This window comes from Talpa occidentalis, unplaced genomic scaffold (assembly GCF_014898055.3).
Source record: "Talpa occidentalis isolate TD23 unplaced genomic scaffold, MPIMG_talOcc4v2.1 talOcc4.4, whole genome shotgun sequence".
In the NCBI taxonomy this organism is placed as follows: Eukaryota; Metazoa; Chordata; class Mammalia; order Eulipotyphla; family Talpidae; genus Talpa; species Talpa occidentalis.
Genome location: NW_023604295.1, coordinates 106,198,517 through 106,213,672, shown reverse-complemented (window position 1 = coordinate 106,213,672; position 15,156 = coordinate 106,198,517). Strand labels below are relative to the sequence as shown.

At 39.4% G+C, this 15,156-nt stretch overlaps 1 protein-coding gene across 3 annotated transcripts in view; it reads right to left on the bottom strand.

Annotated features, from left to right (window-relative positions):
- Positions 1–4,898: 4,898 nt before the first annotated feature.
- The window catches only part of LONRF1 (LON peptidase N-terminal domain and ring finger 1), a 36,408-nt gene continuing 26,150 nt past the window's right edge, over positions 4,899–15,156 (bottom strand). Inside the window, exons 11-14 of one of the 3 annotated variants that reach the window (XR_008553961.1) lie at positions 14,319–14,471; positions 12,280–12,341; positions 6,969–10,983; positions 4,899–4,922 (exon numbers count right to left, since the gene is read on the bottom strand). Coding sequence is in view for 2 of the 3 variants with exons in the window: in XM_037525987.2 (XP_037381884.1) it covers positions 12,183–12,341; positions 14,319–14,471 (312 nt within the window). In the remaining variant the exon portion in view is untranslated. Of the gene's footprint in view, positions 4,923–5,870; positions 10,984–11,003; positions 12,342–14,318; positions 14,472–15,156 lie in introns of those variants that run through there. The other 2 variants (XM_054700831.1, XM_037525987.2) reach the window with 2 other exon arrangements.

Genomic DNA, 15,156 nt, shown 5'->3' with positions numbered 1-15,156 from the left:
GAAGGGCAAAATGACAAATTAAAGTAAAATTAAGATCTCATCAAAATTTCAAGTGGTAGAACTAGAGAGAGAGAGGAAAGACAAGCTCTTGTTTCTGGCACAAATAACTAAAATTATTAAGAATTACTAAGAAAAAGATATACTTCACAGCAGAAAAAATAGGCAAAATAACTAATATATACTTCATATGAAAAAGGGTATGCAATGGCTAATGCCTAATTCCATAGTAACAAGAAGTAACAGGAAAAAACAAATAAAACCACAACATGGTAACATCACATGCCAACCACAAAGCAAAGAGAAATATGACAGTAGTTGCTGAGTTTCAGTAAGTATGTGGATAATTCGGAATCCTCTACACTGCTGATGGGTGTGAAAATTAGCACAAAGATTTCTGAAAACTGGTAATACGGACTAAAGCTGACATATGTAAAAATAACTACCAACAATGTTGCTCCTACATGTATGTATGTCCAGCAGAAATGGGTGCATGCTACACCCAGTGTCGAGTTCTAGACCTTACATAATACTACTATTTATAATAGCCCAGTGTGAAAACCACTCAGGAGTATCATAACAGTAGAATGATAAAACCAGTTGCTTGATACTCCCACAAGGGACTTACATGCAGCAATTCTAATGAATGACTCTCAATGGGTGTGCACTAACACAGGTAAATTCACAAATAATGTATGGAAAGGATTGACGCAAAACATGAAGCAATCCTTGTTGCAAGATTACATCTACAGAAGTACAAACACAGTGAGAGAAGTCTATTGCCTTAGACGTTAACACAGTGCTAACATTTGGAGAGATTTACTGTGAGGAGTCTGGACAGCAGTTATTTCTGATTTAGGCCTTGTAAAGCAACCAACCCATTCCGGGCAGGTTTATGAACGGTTCTAGCAGCCACATGCTCTTCGCCGTTGTTTGTAGTCGCTGTACTCCTCCGTACACTCCACTCCTCCACCCTCAACACCGCACTACCACCACACCGCACTCTGCTGCACCACCCTTATAAATCAGTCTCTTAGCTCAGGTGTACCCACCTACGCATGCCCACACCCTACTCCAGGTGCCCGCCATCAAGCATGCGCTCAGGACCGCAGGGTTCCGTCATCCATCCAAATGGCGGGAGGGCAGAAAAGCCTGATACCTTTTACCTACCCTACAGGCCTCTAGGTAAGGTGACCATTCTATGCCCCCAAAAGGACAGGGAAGGGTATTGGAAGCCCTGCCTGACTGCCACGCATACCTCCAGCCCCATGCCCTTTGGAAACCTGGGTGGCCACAGAGTACATCCTGCAGCCCCTCAGGGCAGGGAGCAAAGCCAGAGCATTGACCTTGAGCCCAGCCTGGGGAAGCCTGCAGCAGTAGACAGCAGCCTGCAGACCTGCCCTTTAGTTGAATACAACCTTGGGCTTGCATGTTCAGGGCGTCCATCCCAATCACTGAGCCCAGCAGCAGCCCCACCTAACCAGGGAGCTGATGGTGATAGCTTGGGAGACATTTAAGAGACCAGTGTTGCCAAAGGACACAGCTCTGGCCACTCTGTGAGCATAGGAAATGAAGATGCATCCAAAATGATGGAGAAAATATTTCAAGTAAAAGCTGTCATGAGCTCTTGGTTTCCATTAGAAAGAATAACCAATATTGGCTATATTCCCGTAACTGAGAATAAGACCTGAGCATCTTAGGCTGGTTCCGCTTAACTAAATGACAAGATAATGAGATAAGAATGAGAAACTGCTGGATTTCACTGAAAACCTGGACCAATTTTCAAATCCACAGAGGCCATTCTGTTTTTTTCCAGGATTCAATATTCACATCAGAGGGTTAAACATGGCATCATGAGTTGTGGGCTACCTTTTCCATGAAAAATAAAATCCAACGTTTTCCTTTAAGTCTGCTGTGTTCTCTATATCATGTTTACAATGTTTCTCTCTAATGCTTTATTTGTTGAACATGTCTAATGTCACAATTCTGTGCATTGGGACTACAAGTATTTTCATTTTCCTAACAAGGATGATTTAGTTAAAATGAGGTTACTGCCTCCTCTAAATGTTGGCCAAGTTTTGGTCCTGGCTACGCCACATCAACAAGAGGGACTCAGGTCAAACCTCCCCCCCCAAGAAGACCTATTTTGGGGTTCTTTCACTCCATAACACTCAGAGGTTCACAGAGACCAGGACTCCATGGTCTGAGACTTAAATTTAAGTTCTAGCCCAGGCCGCACATGTATGACCAAATGGATTACTCTGCAGCTCAGTCCACAGATGAAGCCACTTTGACAGCCCAGTAACCAGAACCGGAGTTCACTGACAGCTGCTCACTGATATACTCATCAGCACATCCTCAGCACCCACTCTGCTGATACCCTCGCAGGTGGCAATTATAAATGTGCCCTTAGCCCTTGGGTACCTTGGCAGCCACCCTTGGTATCTGAAAATTTGTAAGGAAGAAAACTTGTTGGGCTGAAGTAGAACCACTAATTTATAGCACCGGGGAAGGGTCTAGCAATCCCTGATTTTACCATCTCTCCAAGTGATTTTGATGTTATGCAAAATTTGATCACCTCTACAATAACTAAGTCACAGTCCATTCCTGAATTATCATCAGAAAAGTCGCTCTTGGAAACCCTGTATGCGTCAGTTGATATCAGTATTGTGATTAAAAAACACATTAGGTAGATAGATAGATAGATAGATAGATAGATAGATAGATAGATAGATAGATAGATAGATAGATAGAATAAAAATAGCCCTGACTCTAAATGTAGTCTTTCTTGGCTTTCTCTCTTTGTCTCACATCTCTCACTAGCCTCCTTGTGCTTCCTGGGATCACTCCCCAAATATACCACTTCCCCTCACATTTTTGCATCAGCATATTTAAATTTAAAACAAAGTGGAATTTATTTAAATATTTTATCAAGTAAGTTATGAAACACATGGCAGAAAATTAACAGATGCTATATTTGATAATAGAGTCGAATATGCCATTCTCAGTATCGTATTGTGCTTAACCATTTTTTCCATAAATTCATAAGTGACATAATTGTATGTGTAAACAGCACTTTATTCTCACCTTGAAAGACAAAGAACTCTATTTGCATATGGTATGAAATTTGTATGAATTGTGAATACCAGCACCAAATTGAGGGTTATTTCACAACAGCCTTCGGAGCACAGGGGATGACCTTGGATCAGATTTGGTGGAACAGTTTAGGTACTGGCAGTCATTATCAATGTCTTCTGAAGTGTCCCTCTATGTGACACAAATGTTTTCACTTTGTGTTACCATATACCAGACTTCTAGTCAGTGAGAGATAGAGAGAAGTGCTTGAGAAGGTGGCCTTGCCGAAACTGAAAAGAAACGTCTATCCTATCAGCTGCACCCTGCCTTCTTGCTGCATGGCACATGGTTTGATGCCTGGCAGAGCGGCAGCCATCTTAAGGCCATGAGGGAAAAGACATGGGTTTGCTACCTTCCTTAGACACTGTAAGAGAGAAGCAATGAAAAATACAGGGGTCCTCATAGAGCTTCAGAGCCACTTTTGTCAGCCATGTGCTTCTGCCTGGGTACTTGGTACACAGGACAAAAATGACATTTTTTCGGTAAGTAGGTATCAGTCCTTCTGGGAATAGCTAAATATAAGCTGACAGCTGCTGAGAGTCTCATTATTATATTTCAATTGCAGCTATGTGAATAGAGCATAACCTGCTTCTCTGCTTCATTATATCAGTTTCCACAACAGGGAAAAATTTCTTTCTGCTTGTGATGGGACAGGCGAAAGGACAGCAGGGGCTGTAAAAGAGCTGGTGGACTTCTATCCTGAAAACGGGATAGATTGTTTCAAACAGAAATGCTCACTGCCTCTGACGGGCCAACTGCTCCCCCAACCTTCTCAGAGCTTTCACAGGCCAAGACTATATGACTAGATTCATCACCGTGCTGAAGGGAAGTGAGGGAGCTCCCTCAGTTCACTGTCTACTTCCTTGAAGGTCACCATCTACAGAGCTATATGAGTTATATTCCTGGGATGAGGCTTGTGTGTAACCACACACAGAATGTGCTGATTGTGCCTTTGACAGTGTCAGAAGTCTCTTTATACCCAACATCTACTCTACCATGTGACATTTAAAGTTTGTCCACAAAACTTACTTCATCCAACACCTACCTCTCCATTGCATCACCTGATCTAGGCTGGAAAGTGCAACAATCTCAATCTAAAAACAGCACCTGCTCCTCCATATTGCCCAGTAATTCATTCAAATCCAGTTTTATGCAAATTTCAATGCAGCATATATTTTCTCCATGTCTGGAATCTCCATCTGTAATCTCTAATAGCACACTTGAATAGTAAGCCTTTCTTGTTAATATAGCAGGCGGCTCCGTTCTAATTGCTCTTCTTTTTTAGAACATTGAGTTTTTCTGGCCCATTAATGCCATCCTGCTTAATGTGTGTTTTCTTTATTCTGTTGCACAGAACTGATGTTGCATCTATAAGAAACCCAGAATCTCCATTTCCCCCTTCTTCACTCTTACCTGAACATTTACCCAACACTGGTAGGGATCTTGGATATCAACACCTCATGTTGCTCTGTCACAAAGGGAATCTTTTCAATAGTTGAAGGTAATTAATTCATGGTGAGACTTTTTTACGCCATGTAGAAATTCTGCAATCAGAAAATGGAGAATTAGCTGTGGGATACATGGGAAACAGAGAGAGACCTTGGTAATCACAAGAAGAAAAGGGAGGCAGCAGTTCTTCTGCCTACCTGTGACTATGCAGGTGCTCCTTTTCATCAACTCTCTCCCTCCACAGGGCAGCGGCCTATGTGCCTGCCTGTGACTTGCACCAGGCCGGGGCTTCTCTTCGCTGACCTTCCTCAGCAAAGGCCGCTCTCCTCAAGGCCGCTCACCTGTGACCATGCAGACCTCTTTTAGCAAACCTGTCCCTTTTGGGGCAGCTCTTTCTGTCCACTTGCATCTATGCAGTGTCCTTTATTCTTCTCCCTTTTTTAATAATAAACCCGCCCTTTCAGGTTAAAAAACAAAGGGAGGAAAGGAAATAGTTGACCCATACTAGGAACATCAGGAGTAGAGGTCAAGTTTGCAAGTTGTAGCTCTATTTCAGGAGCAAGAGCTGACACAGACCCTTACCCTGGACTGGACATTTACCTGAGAACAAGTCATATCCTCCTCTTCCTCCTCCTGCTCTCATTTCTTTCTCAGGAAATACTATCTCAAGGAATCCTCTGCATCTTGAGGGATATCCCTTCAAAGGTGTCAGCACAGCCACTTCACCTGCTCCCAACCCCACCCACAGACAGAAGGACTTTGAGCTGCACAAAAGTCCACCTTACCCTGTCCTTTGTCTAGGAGAGATTCACAGGCAAGTTCCTGCAGGGAATTCAAACTGTCTATTTCTCCTTCCCTTTTTTCTGGTGCTCTCTGCTCTCACAGAGGGTCACAAATTCTTCTACAGATGGGGGAAGTGGGCTGCACTGACCTGCCTCTACTAACTCATAGAGAGAGCAGACCCTGTTCCCCTTCAACCCAAACTTGTACTCCACTCACACAAATAATCCCAGAGTCCTCTGCTCATCCCTGGCTTGTTAGAATCACCTGAAGAGCTTAAAGTGTTTGTGCTTCTGCCCAGACCAGTGGACAGTCTGTGAGGGAGGGCTCAGGTGTAGGTAGTTCTTAAAACTCACCCTGTGGGACTTTATTGTATTGGAAGAGATTACTTAGGAAGCTGATGTGTTGGGATGTAATGTGCACACAAATCTTTTGATGTTTCAGGCCCCACTGAAGAAATTGTGCTTCTGCAAAAGAGGACTGAGGCCCATGAATTGGCATTTTTTAACATGTTCCCTGTTCATGCTGATGTTGCACCCCAAATCCATTTTAGTAGCAGTGTAGTAGAGGAAGCAGGCACAGCACACTGAGCCCCTCACACCCACCATCTTATCTTCGTACAACTACTGTTGGTTCCCAGTAAAGGCCACCATCACAGTCCTGAAGTCACTTGCTTTTCTGGCTCTTTAAAGTTTACAGAAGACTAGTAAGGACAGCAATGTCTGAAGTTTTCTATTTGTAAAACCACATATACATGTTCATTGCAGCAGTGTTTCCTGAGCATCTACTATGTGTTCACAAGTCTGTTAGGACGCCCTGTGCTGGGAGCCCCACAAACACCATTGGAGTTAATTCTCATAACACACTGGTTGTAGATATCCCATAATAACCATGGGGTATACATCCTGCCTTTCTATCTTGTCTTCCACTTTGCTATCATCGATTAAAAAAAAAATTGTACACAATAGGTGGTGAATATGGTAGCATATTACAGAAAGAAAAGTTACACTAAACATTCAAAGAGTTTTCATTCCTGTATTTGCATTTGTCTTTATTGTAATAAGGTAGTTCAAAGTCCAAATTTGATGAGCAGTTTTCCTAACTGGATGTATTTTTTATATTTCCATCAATATATGATTGTTTAAATTCCTCTACGTTTTCACTAAAATTTGATATTACCATTTTTCTTTTATTTAGCCATCCTAGAAATCTATAAAGTTCATTTCATTATTGCTTCTCGGGTGTCTAGGAAAAAATGAATAAAGAAAATGAACGCATAAATAAGTATAAATTTACATTTATGTCATGAATGCAGAGCCAAAAATGGAGAGCTTGCTGGTTTAGTTAAAAAAATTCCTTCAATAAATGGACAAAAGATTAAATGAAGGCACAGGCAAGGAGGCCGGGGTCTCTGCTATGATGTTTTCCCCAAGACAAACCTAGTGGGAACTAGTTGTTTACTCTGTTGCCAAGCTACTAGCTCTAAGGATTCACTCTGACAATTGGGTGTTAGTAGTGATTTTTTATGGATTTAAATCTAAAGGTAATTTGAGGAGGAGTTCACCTTCTGTTCATTTTGAGTGCTGAAACTACCAGGCCCAAAGTACCTGCATTTCTGTAGCTGACTGGTGCATAGATGCAGCTGATGTGAAGACGGGTAGAGACTGGAGTGATGTCCCCGCGCACCAAGGGGTGTCAGCAACCAGCAGAAGGTGAATGAAGCAAGGAATGGATTTTCCCCTAAAGTTTCTGGAAAGAATGGCCCCAGCTGGTATCTCATTTTAGCCTGGAGACGGATTTTGCTCATCTAACCTCCAGTACTAGAAGTGAAAACATTACTGTGGTCTTAAGCCACCAAGTTCTTTTGTCGTCATTTGTTTTGGTGGACATAGAAAATGAGAACAAGTAGGTATTCATTAAACATCAATGAAATAAGGGAACAAGATGTAGATTTTATGTCCATATAACTGATATTTAAACTGGAAATTGATGTATCTGGTCCAAGTGCACTGTCCATGTTTACTGAAAGGGAAACCCAGGTCCAGTGATTCAGTGGTTTTCACCCCAAATTCACATTTAAACCATCAAACTGGGCTGTGGAGCTGATGCATGTCATTTTTGAAGAAGTTCCTCAGGTGATACTAATGTGCAGCTAGGGTTGAAAGCTGCCCAGTCCATGCAGTCTCTTCATAGATACTGGCTGAGCCTCATGATGAACCCCAGGGGTTTACATGTGTGAGTGGCTTCAGAGTTTGCAAAGTCCAGCTGATCCTTTAACATCGCCCCCATCCCTGCTCCAGGACATCCAAATGCTGGGAAGCTGCAATGCCTTAGAATCAGTCCTCTCTGCAGGTTCAACTTTCATTGATTCAATTTAATCTGCATTCTATTGAATTTATATGAAATATATGTTAATTAAACCAAAATCTGTGTTAATTGTTATTCTATCAGTAAGTTTCCCTGTCAACAGTAGGCTAGTACATGCTTAATTTGGAGGGAGTTAAATTGTGCAGAGGTCAACATCCCCAAACCCCAAGCTGTGCAGGGCTTTTACTTGACCTGTTAATTTTACTGGTTTCCTTTTATATGGTATCTTCTAGTCTTTTATACAAATGGTTAATTTGAGTTATGCTTTTTCACACATTAGTCTCCCTCATCATTTTTAATGACTGCACAATACACATTTAAGTTTCTTCCATTTGTTACCATTAGCAGACCCTGGTTGTTTTCAAGTTTTTGCTGTTCTAGAAACATAATACTCTTAAGGTAATTCTTCCAACATGAGATTGGTCAAAGGGTATGAACCTTCTGAAGATTCTTGACACACGTGTAGCAAAATTATTTTCTACAGTTTGTTCCTAGTTCACACTGCTCCCAAGAATATAGGGCTGATTCTGGTTTGACTGTCTCACCATCTTAATGAGGAACTTAAAAACAAGTTTCATCATAGCTGTAAGCGGCACCCCCATGTGTAAAGCCTGCTACATCAGGGAGTCAAGTCAATCATTTCTAGACCCTTCACACATCAATGTACTTAGATGTTTTATAACTGGATGTGGCAGCACATTAAAGCCAGATTGCTTACGTTCAAAGTCTGCTTCACCAGGTATTAGCTGTGTAAATCCTTTGACAAATTATTTAACCACTTAAGTGTTCCAGTTTCCTCATCAAGGTGAGCAACTACTCTTGAGAGTAGGATTCCAAAGGATTTTTCTGAGTCTTGAATGTGGTACTTTCCACATTTTGAAATTATTTTCTTTTCCATATCCTAAGTTGTGACAAAACTTAGGACACATTTAATGTTGGTGACAGCCAAAAGTTCTGTAAGCAAGCTCATTTAAGCTGGGCCATGTCTTATCTACAAAAAAATGTTTAGCATTTTTAAAATATTGGCAATTAAACAAGTCATAGGAAGAAAATTCCTATCAAGTCCATGTCATTGACTCAGTCATTTGCTGTACATCGATGCCAGGCAATATGAGTTATAGCTGTTTTGTCTGTCCTTAGTTCACCTGTGTAAGTTTAACTTATTCTCTTCATTAAATGGATGAATATAGTACCTAAGAAAGCAAGTAGAATATTTTATTAGCCTTGAGCTCCAGGGAAATTACTTGTATATGTATTTAATTCTTCTTTAATTCCTCTCCTAAAGAAATAGCTATTACATAGATGTTAAAACTTTGACTTCTTCCATGTCTCAGAGATTTCTCCTCATACTTTAATGATGTCTGAATTGTGCTCTGGAGAGACCAACTCAACCCCACACCCCACAACTTACTCATTTGCATTCATTTCTTTGACTCATATATTTACTTTTATGATTTATTCATTGAGCCAACAAACTTTTATTGACTGCGTCTATGGTACCAGGGACTAGATGAAAAAAAAAAAATTGGGGGTATTCCCAACTTTTAGAATTGCACATTCTTAAATCTGATTAAATTTTAGTGTTTCCCTTCTGTTTCTATGATTTGCCTATTCATCTTTGTCATTTGGGATCCCTGTTCATTCTTTTGGGGTTGCTAGTTCAGTCACAGGCTGCCTACCTTTGTTGATTTTGGGGGAATGCCAGGACACACTGCCACATGGGGTGGGCTAGAGATTCTTTGTGCATGTGGGCTCACCATCTAACAGGGACCTGTCTTTATGGGTCTGTGGGTCTTGTCTGGGCCAGTGCCCACATTCATTGTTTTGGCCTGAGTTGAACAACTGCTGGTGTGGCCTGATACCCAACCCACGTTGAGGAGAGGCCGCATGGTCCAGAATGTTGAGTGTAACCTCCCCAAGGAATTCTCCAGGATTTTTTCCAAGACCCTTTCCTAGTTTGGGTCTTTCCTCTGGTCATTTCTATAAAGTCATATTTTCTTCTGATTTATATTGGGGCCCATTTCCATCCTCAAAAGCACTGGTCACTCAACACTTCTGGTTTCTCAATACTATTAGATTTCATTTTCTTTATTGCCATTAAGGCAAAGAATTTGCTCAGTTTGACCAGCTTTAGCTAATCTCTCATTTATTTCAATTCTGTTAAGTGTTCAGCTTGTGTCTTGGAATTTAAATCAGGAGTTTTATGTGTTTAATTTAGCTATCATCTGTAAGTGCCATAAAGAAAGTACAAGTGCTATAGAGTTCAGAGTTCTAGCTAAGAGACAATATTGGATTTGGATCTTAACAAAATAACTGACCCCATGGAGACAGGTGTAGGATAAAAGAAGAATGATGGTTACTTTGATCTGAAGTGTTGGAACTCATGATAGTACCTGGTTGCTTAAAGTAGTAAGAAGAAAAATCTGTCATTTTTTTTTTTTTTGATAAACTATAAAGAAGGTACAATAGGAAAAATGTGTCCAGAGCTTTTAAAAAACCAATAAACGATAATTACAGAGACCACATATCACATTAGGGTCAAATGATAGAGCCCATGAATTTTCATTACTATATGCATGTCTATGCAGAGGGACCATGTAATGCTCAGTGTGTAGGCACATACATTACAGATGTGGATTCAGCACCAGCTAATGCCAATTGCCATCTGATATATAGATATATATATCTATTTTGAGAACTACATAGGTAAAGTCTTCATTTATACTACCCATATACTACTTAACAAGCACTTAAAAACTTTTTATTAGGGGCTTTTGAAGAATGGCCCATTTTTGAAATGATGCTTTTTGCAAAACTATTTAACAGATAGATTTTCAATTAGCTTTATTTGTAGGGGCAAAGGGTGGTCTTCAAGGCAATTATTTTTTAATACATTTTTATAAAATGTTCAATATTAATTCATTTATATTGAAAATTCTAGCTGGGAAAGGGGTTGAAATGGTCAAGTCTGTTGAACCAAGAGGAGTCTCAAATGGGGGTAGCAGTGAAGAATTTTATCTTTATCCTATAGGGACATGGATTTTTAAAAGGCTGAAAAAAAAAAAACACTTTAAAGAATAGTTTGAAGACCTAGCACCTCCTTAAAAATGCAGTGTTTAGCACAAAAATGACCCAAAAAAGTATTTTAAAAACTAAAGCTTATGTCTTGTGTCACAAAACAGTGAGTAAGCAGAGTTCATCTTTTCTTTACTCTGTGCAGTATGACTGCTTCATTGATCTGCTTTTAACATGGACCTAAAATTAAAAAAAAAAAGTTATGAATTTAGCTTTTATTCAAAATTAAATAAGCAAAAGCAAAAATTTTAAGAAACCTTTACAAATTACTTACATAAAAGAAAGTTAATAGGGACAGTCACAAATTTGCAACAAATAATTACAAAAGTATCTAGGGCAGCATGAATATAAACCATGTCACAGCATGGCCATCTAATTGTGATATGAATAAGGCATAACTAACATTTGCACCAAGACCAGAATTTAAAAATAAAACATACTTTAACAGCTTAGTTCTACATTAAGCTTCTTCTCTTCCTCCATATCCTTAATGGGCTTCTACTATGTAATTTTTTTAAATGAATACATCATGTTAAACTCTAAATTACATAGATGGGCAGTTAATGTGTAAAGCCCCCTAAAATGTACAAACTAACTGGTACTGAATTGAGTTTTCCATTTACCTTTATGTACAATTAAATGTAAACCATATTTTCACAGTTTTAAGTGTTTTATGAATAGATGCACAGTACCATGTCAGGTTTGCAATTGTTCCTGAAAACTGGCTCTAGATTCTGCATCCAATGCCTGTTGGCCACTAGGACGCAAGTATTTACATAAATAGGAAACTGTGTCATAGTCAATGGTCAAGACAGTTCAGCAAGAGCAGTGTGCCCAACAAAGACTGATACTTAATACCATAGTTTACATACTTGTGCAAATATAAGCATTAGGACAGATAAATCTGAGGCAAATTCAATTTGCAAAAACTTGTATCGCTACTGTTGTAAACTTGGGCAATAAATGACCCTCGGCAAGTTCTGCTCTCTATGGCTTTTTTTTTTCTTTTAAAATTTTAAAGCCAGAGAAAATGCACACACACACATGCACACACACACGCTCACACGCACACACACACACATCCTGCACACATACACAGAGTTCTCATTTCATTTTAGAATATGGTACATAGTGCAACTTCATCACAATGTAGAGGTTTAACACACATTCAGTGCGTGTTTTTCTGTGCAAGTTCTTAGTGGTCTAAATCCTAGTTGAAGGTATTCATTTGCAGAACCACATGATTCAGGAGGTTGAAGGAAAAAAAAAAAGTTTTGTTACATTTCTCAAACCAGCACTGGATGTGCAAAGGCAGCGGACAACCTGGCTGTCAACACAGCCAGATTTGGGTAACTTTAGAGGAAGATCCAAGCAATTAGTTACTTAGATTGGTCTCTAGAAAAATAGGTCAGTATATGCTGTATCTTTGTCAACCGTTCCTTCAAAGACTTCATTGACAAAACTGATAGCTGATACCGGGGATCTACAGGAAGAACTGCCAGAAGCCACCAACACCATGCGGGTCCATTAGGGGTTGCCTAAAATAAAAAAACAAAAAGACAAAAAAAACCCAGTTTCTTAAAGTATTAATAAAACGAGTATTTATTTGTAACAAAGTAAAAAACCCACCAACAAGCTACTCTTTAATGTGTCAGGCCTATCTCAAATTCTTTTTTAACAATGTCAAGAAAGCTATTATGATGCCCTATTATAAAGTGGGGAAAATGAAACCCAGAAATGTAACACAAACTTTCCAGGACTCTCAGTCATGTGTGGCAGAAAAAGATTCAAATCCAGACTTGGCCCTACAGCCAACGCTCTTTCTACTGCATAGAACCACTTAAAGCAGGGTTTCTCAATCTGAAGCTAACACTTGGGATGCCAGCATTATTTGTTATGGGGACGGTCCTGCGATTAAAACAGGCTTAGCAGCATCAATGACCTCTAGCTACTAAATATCAATTATGCCTACTCAGGTCTAACAATCAACACAGCCAGCATCTCATGGGGGCAAGATCATCCCTAGTTAAGAATTGCTTTCTTAAAAAATATATTTGAAAACATTAGGAAAATTTAACTGATACTAAAAATTTTCTTCAAAGAATTGTGGAATCTCAGGAGAGCTATAAGAAAAGGGACTTGGCTTCTAGTTTCACTTGAAAAATCTATCTCTAGCAAAAAAACTCTCTCATGGTATAAGGACTGACTACAGGTTATTGAAAAAAGTAGGAGTTTATAATAACATAAAAAAAGTAAGCAACTTTTACTACACATTGAGTTGCTACTGAATCTGTAACATGAAATTTTAGAAGGACTAAAGGAGCAATCACATCAGTGGTGATCACAATAGGATCCTTCTAGAATCAATCTGGATTTCTAAATTTATGTACTGTTTGTTCTCAAAACAGCATTACTGCCACAGGAAGCAGTGGCAGAGGACTACAGAACAGGTGGTGATAAAGTGGTAGAGGACTATAGAAGGGTGGTGATAAAGGAGATGGGGAAGGCACGTCAAACTTTTCTATAAGGTGGCTTGTTAATATCTACAATTTACTTATTCAATTGTGTGCATAATAATGGCCATTTCTACCAAGTTCAATCAGATTAAGGTAGCCAGGATAAAACAAACATGGCAAGTGATAATATGAAAGACACAAAGTGAGTACTCAATTTGGAGATGGTCTGATGTTGAAATTTCAAGTTCAGGTGAAAGATTCAAAGGGGGTTCAGAGAGATTTAGGCCAACCTTTGAAAACTGGAATGAGAGGCAGTATCCCTCACAGTGGGGTCTATTATCTCTCAATCCTCATATATTTATTTATAACCATTACCTTCTGACCACAAACTTTTTATTCAATTCCAAATGCTAATACCCAAAACTAAGTACTAATACTTAGATGAGTAAAATCATATTTTCCAGGAATGGGACCGTTCCTTTATAGGCCCTGCAGTACCTGCTTTCACTGAGAGTGCCTGCTACCCATTACTTACATTTAGCTTAAGTGTAAACCCTAAGTACCTGAGCAAGACTATTAAGAACAATAGTTTCATGAAGTGTGAAGTTTTAAACATGGAGAGACAAAAATTAACTAAAATAGAAGGACAAAGGGATAAAAGGAGCAGTGAGAAAGGATTTTTAAAAACAGAGAAATGATACAGTTGTCAACTGTCAAAAAATCATAGTAACAGGTGACTGACCCAAAGGCACAGCTGTCTCATAGTCATAATTTCCTAAATGGCACCATGTCTCATTTTTAATATCGTATCCCTCCTTGCAGAAAATCCTCAGTTAAGGACTTATTCCTTCTCTGGCATGCACTCCTATCAGCTTTTCCATCCCCTATATAAAATGCAGTGGACACCACCGCTCTAGAGAAAAAGGTCATGATTTTAAAGACAGAGGCTCAACGAAAATGCTGCAAAAAGGAAACCCAAAAGAAAAACGTCAAAGACTACTAATTTGAGTTTACAAAAAAAGAGAGAAACTTTTGGAAATAATATCAAATCCATCATACCTGAAGGTTTTCTTCCCTCCCAGGCATTGATCCAAAGTGCTGAAGAATTTGGCTTCGAAATCTGACTCGTAAATTCTGAAACCAGCTACAGGCTTGAGAGTATACCAAATCATGAAGCTGTCTGAGATTCTTTATCTCATCTTCAATCTCAACCTAGAAATAGAAGATTCAGTAAAGACTTCTGTGTCTAATTTTCCTGTCCACATCACCAATCCTACAGAAACGATAAATTAAAAACCCATAAAAAGATAGGGACTACCTACTTCAGGGCTGGATCAGAGAGTTCTTTTCATGCTACATACATCATATGTTTCTGCCTCGCACAGTGCCTGTGGGCCAGACTGAAGAAAGACAGTAACAGCTGACCTCCACCTAGTTTTGCTGAGTTAGCCATACAATACCGCAGAATACCCAACTGAGAGAGGAGGAGGAGAGTGAATTCTTAGACAAAGGGCTATGTGAATCTGGAATTCCTTTTGTCTTTATAGATCAATGGCTTTTGAAAGTAGTGAAACAAAAGAATACAATTGCTACAATAGAGGTGTTTAAGAGACCAATGACATGGCACTATAAAAATAGGGACTCGATATTTCAGGACTGCATAGTTACATCTTTTATCAGAAAACTCAGTAAAAAAAAAAACAAACAAAAAAACCCAAAATGCAACAAGTGACTTAGTATATAAAGCCAGCATGTGAAAAGTAGAGAATAAATTGTGTAATGATGAACTTGAGCTATGAAGGCCGAAGGCTTGCTGCTACTTCCACCAGCCCTTCATATACCCTTTAGACTACTGATTCACCAAAATGCAAATATAAAATTAATTTATCAGCCTTCT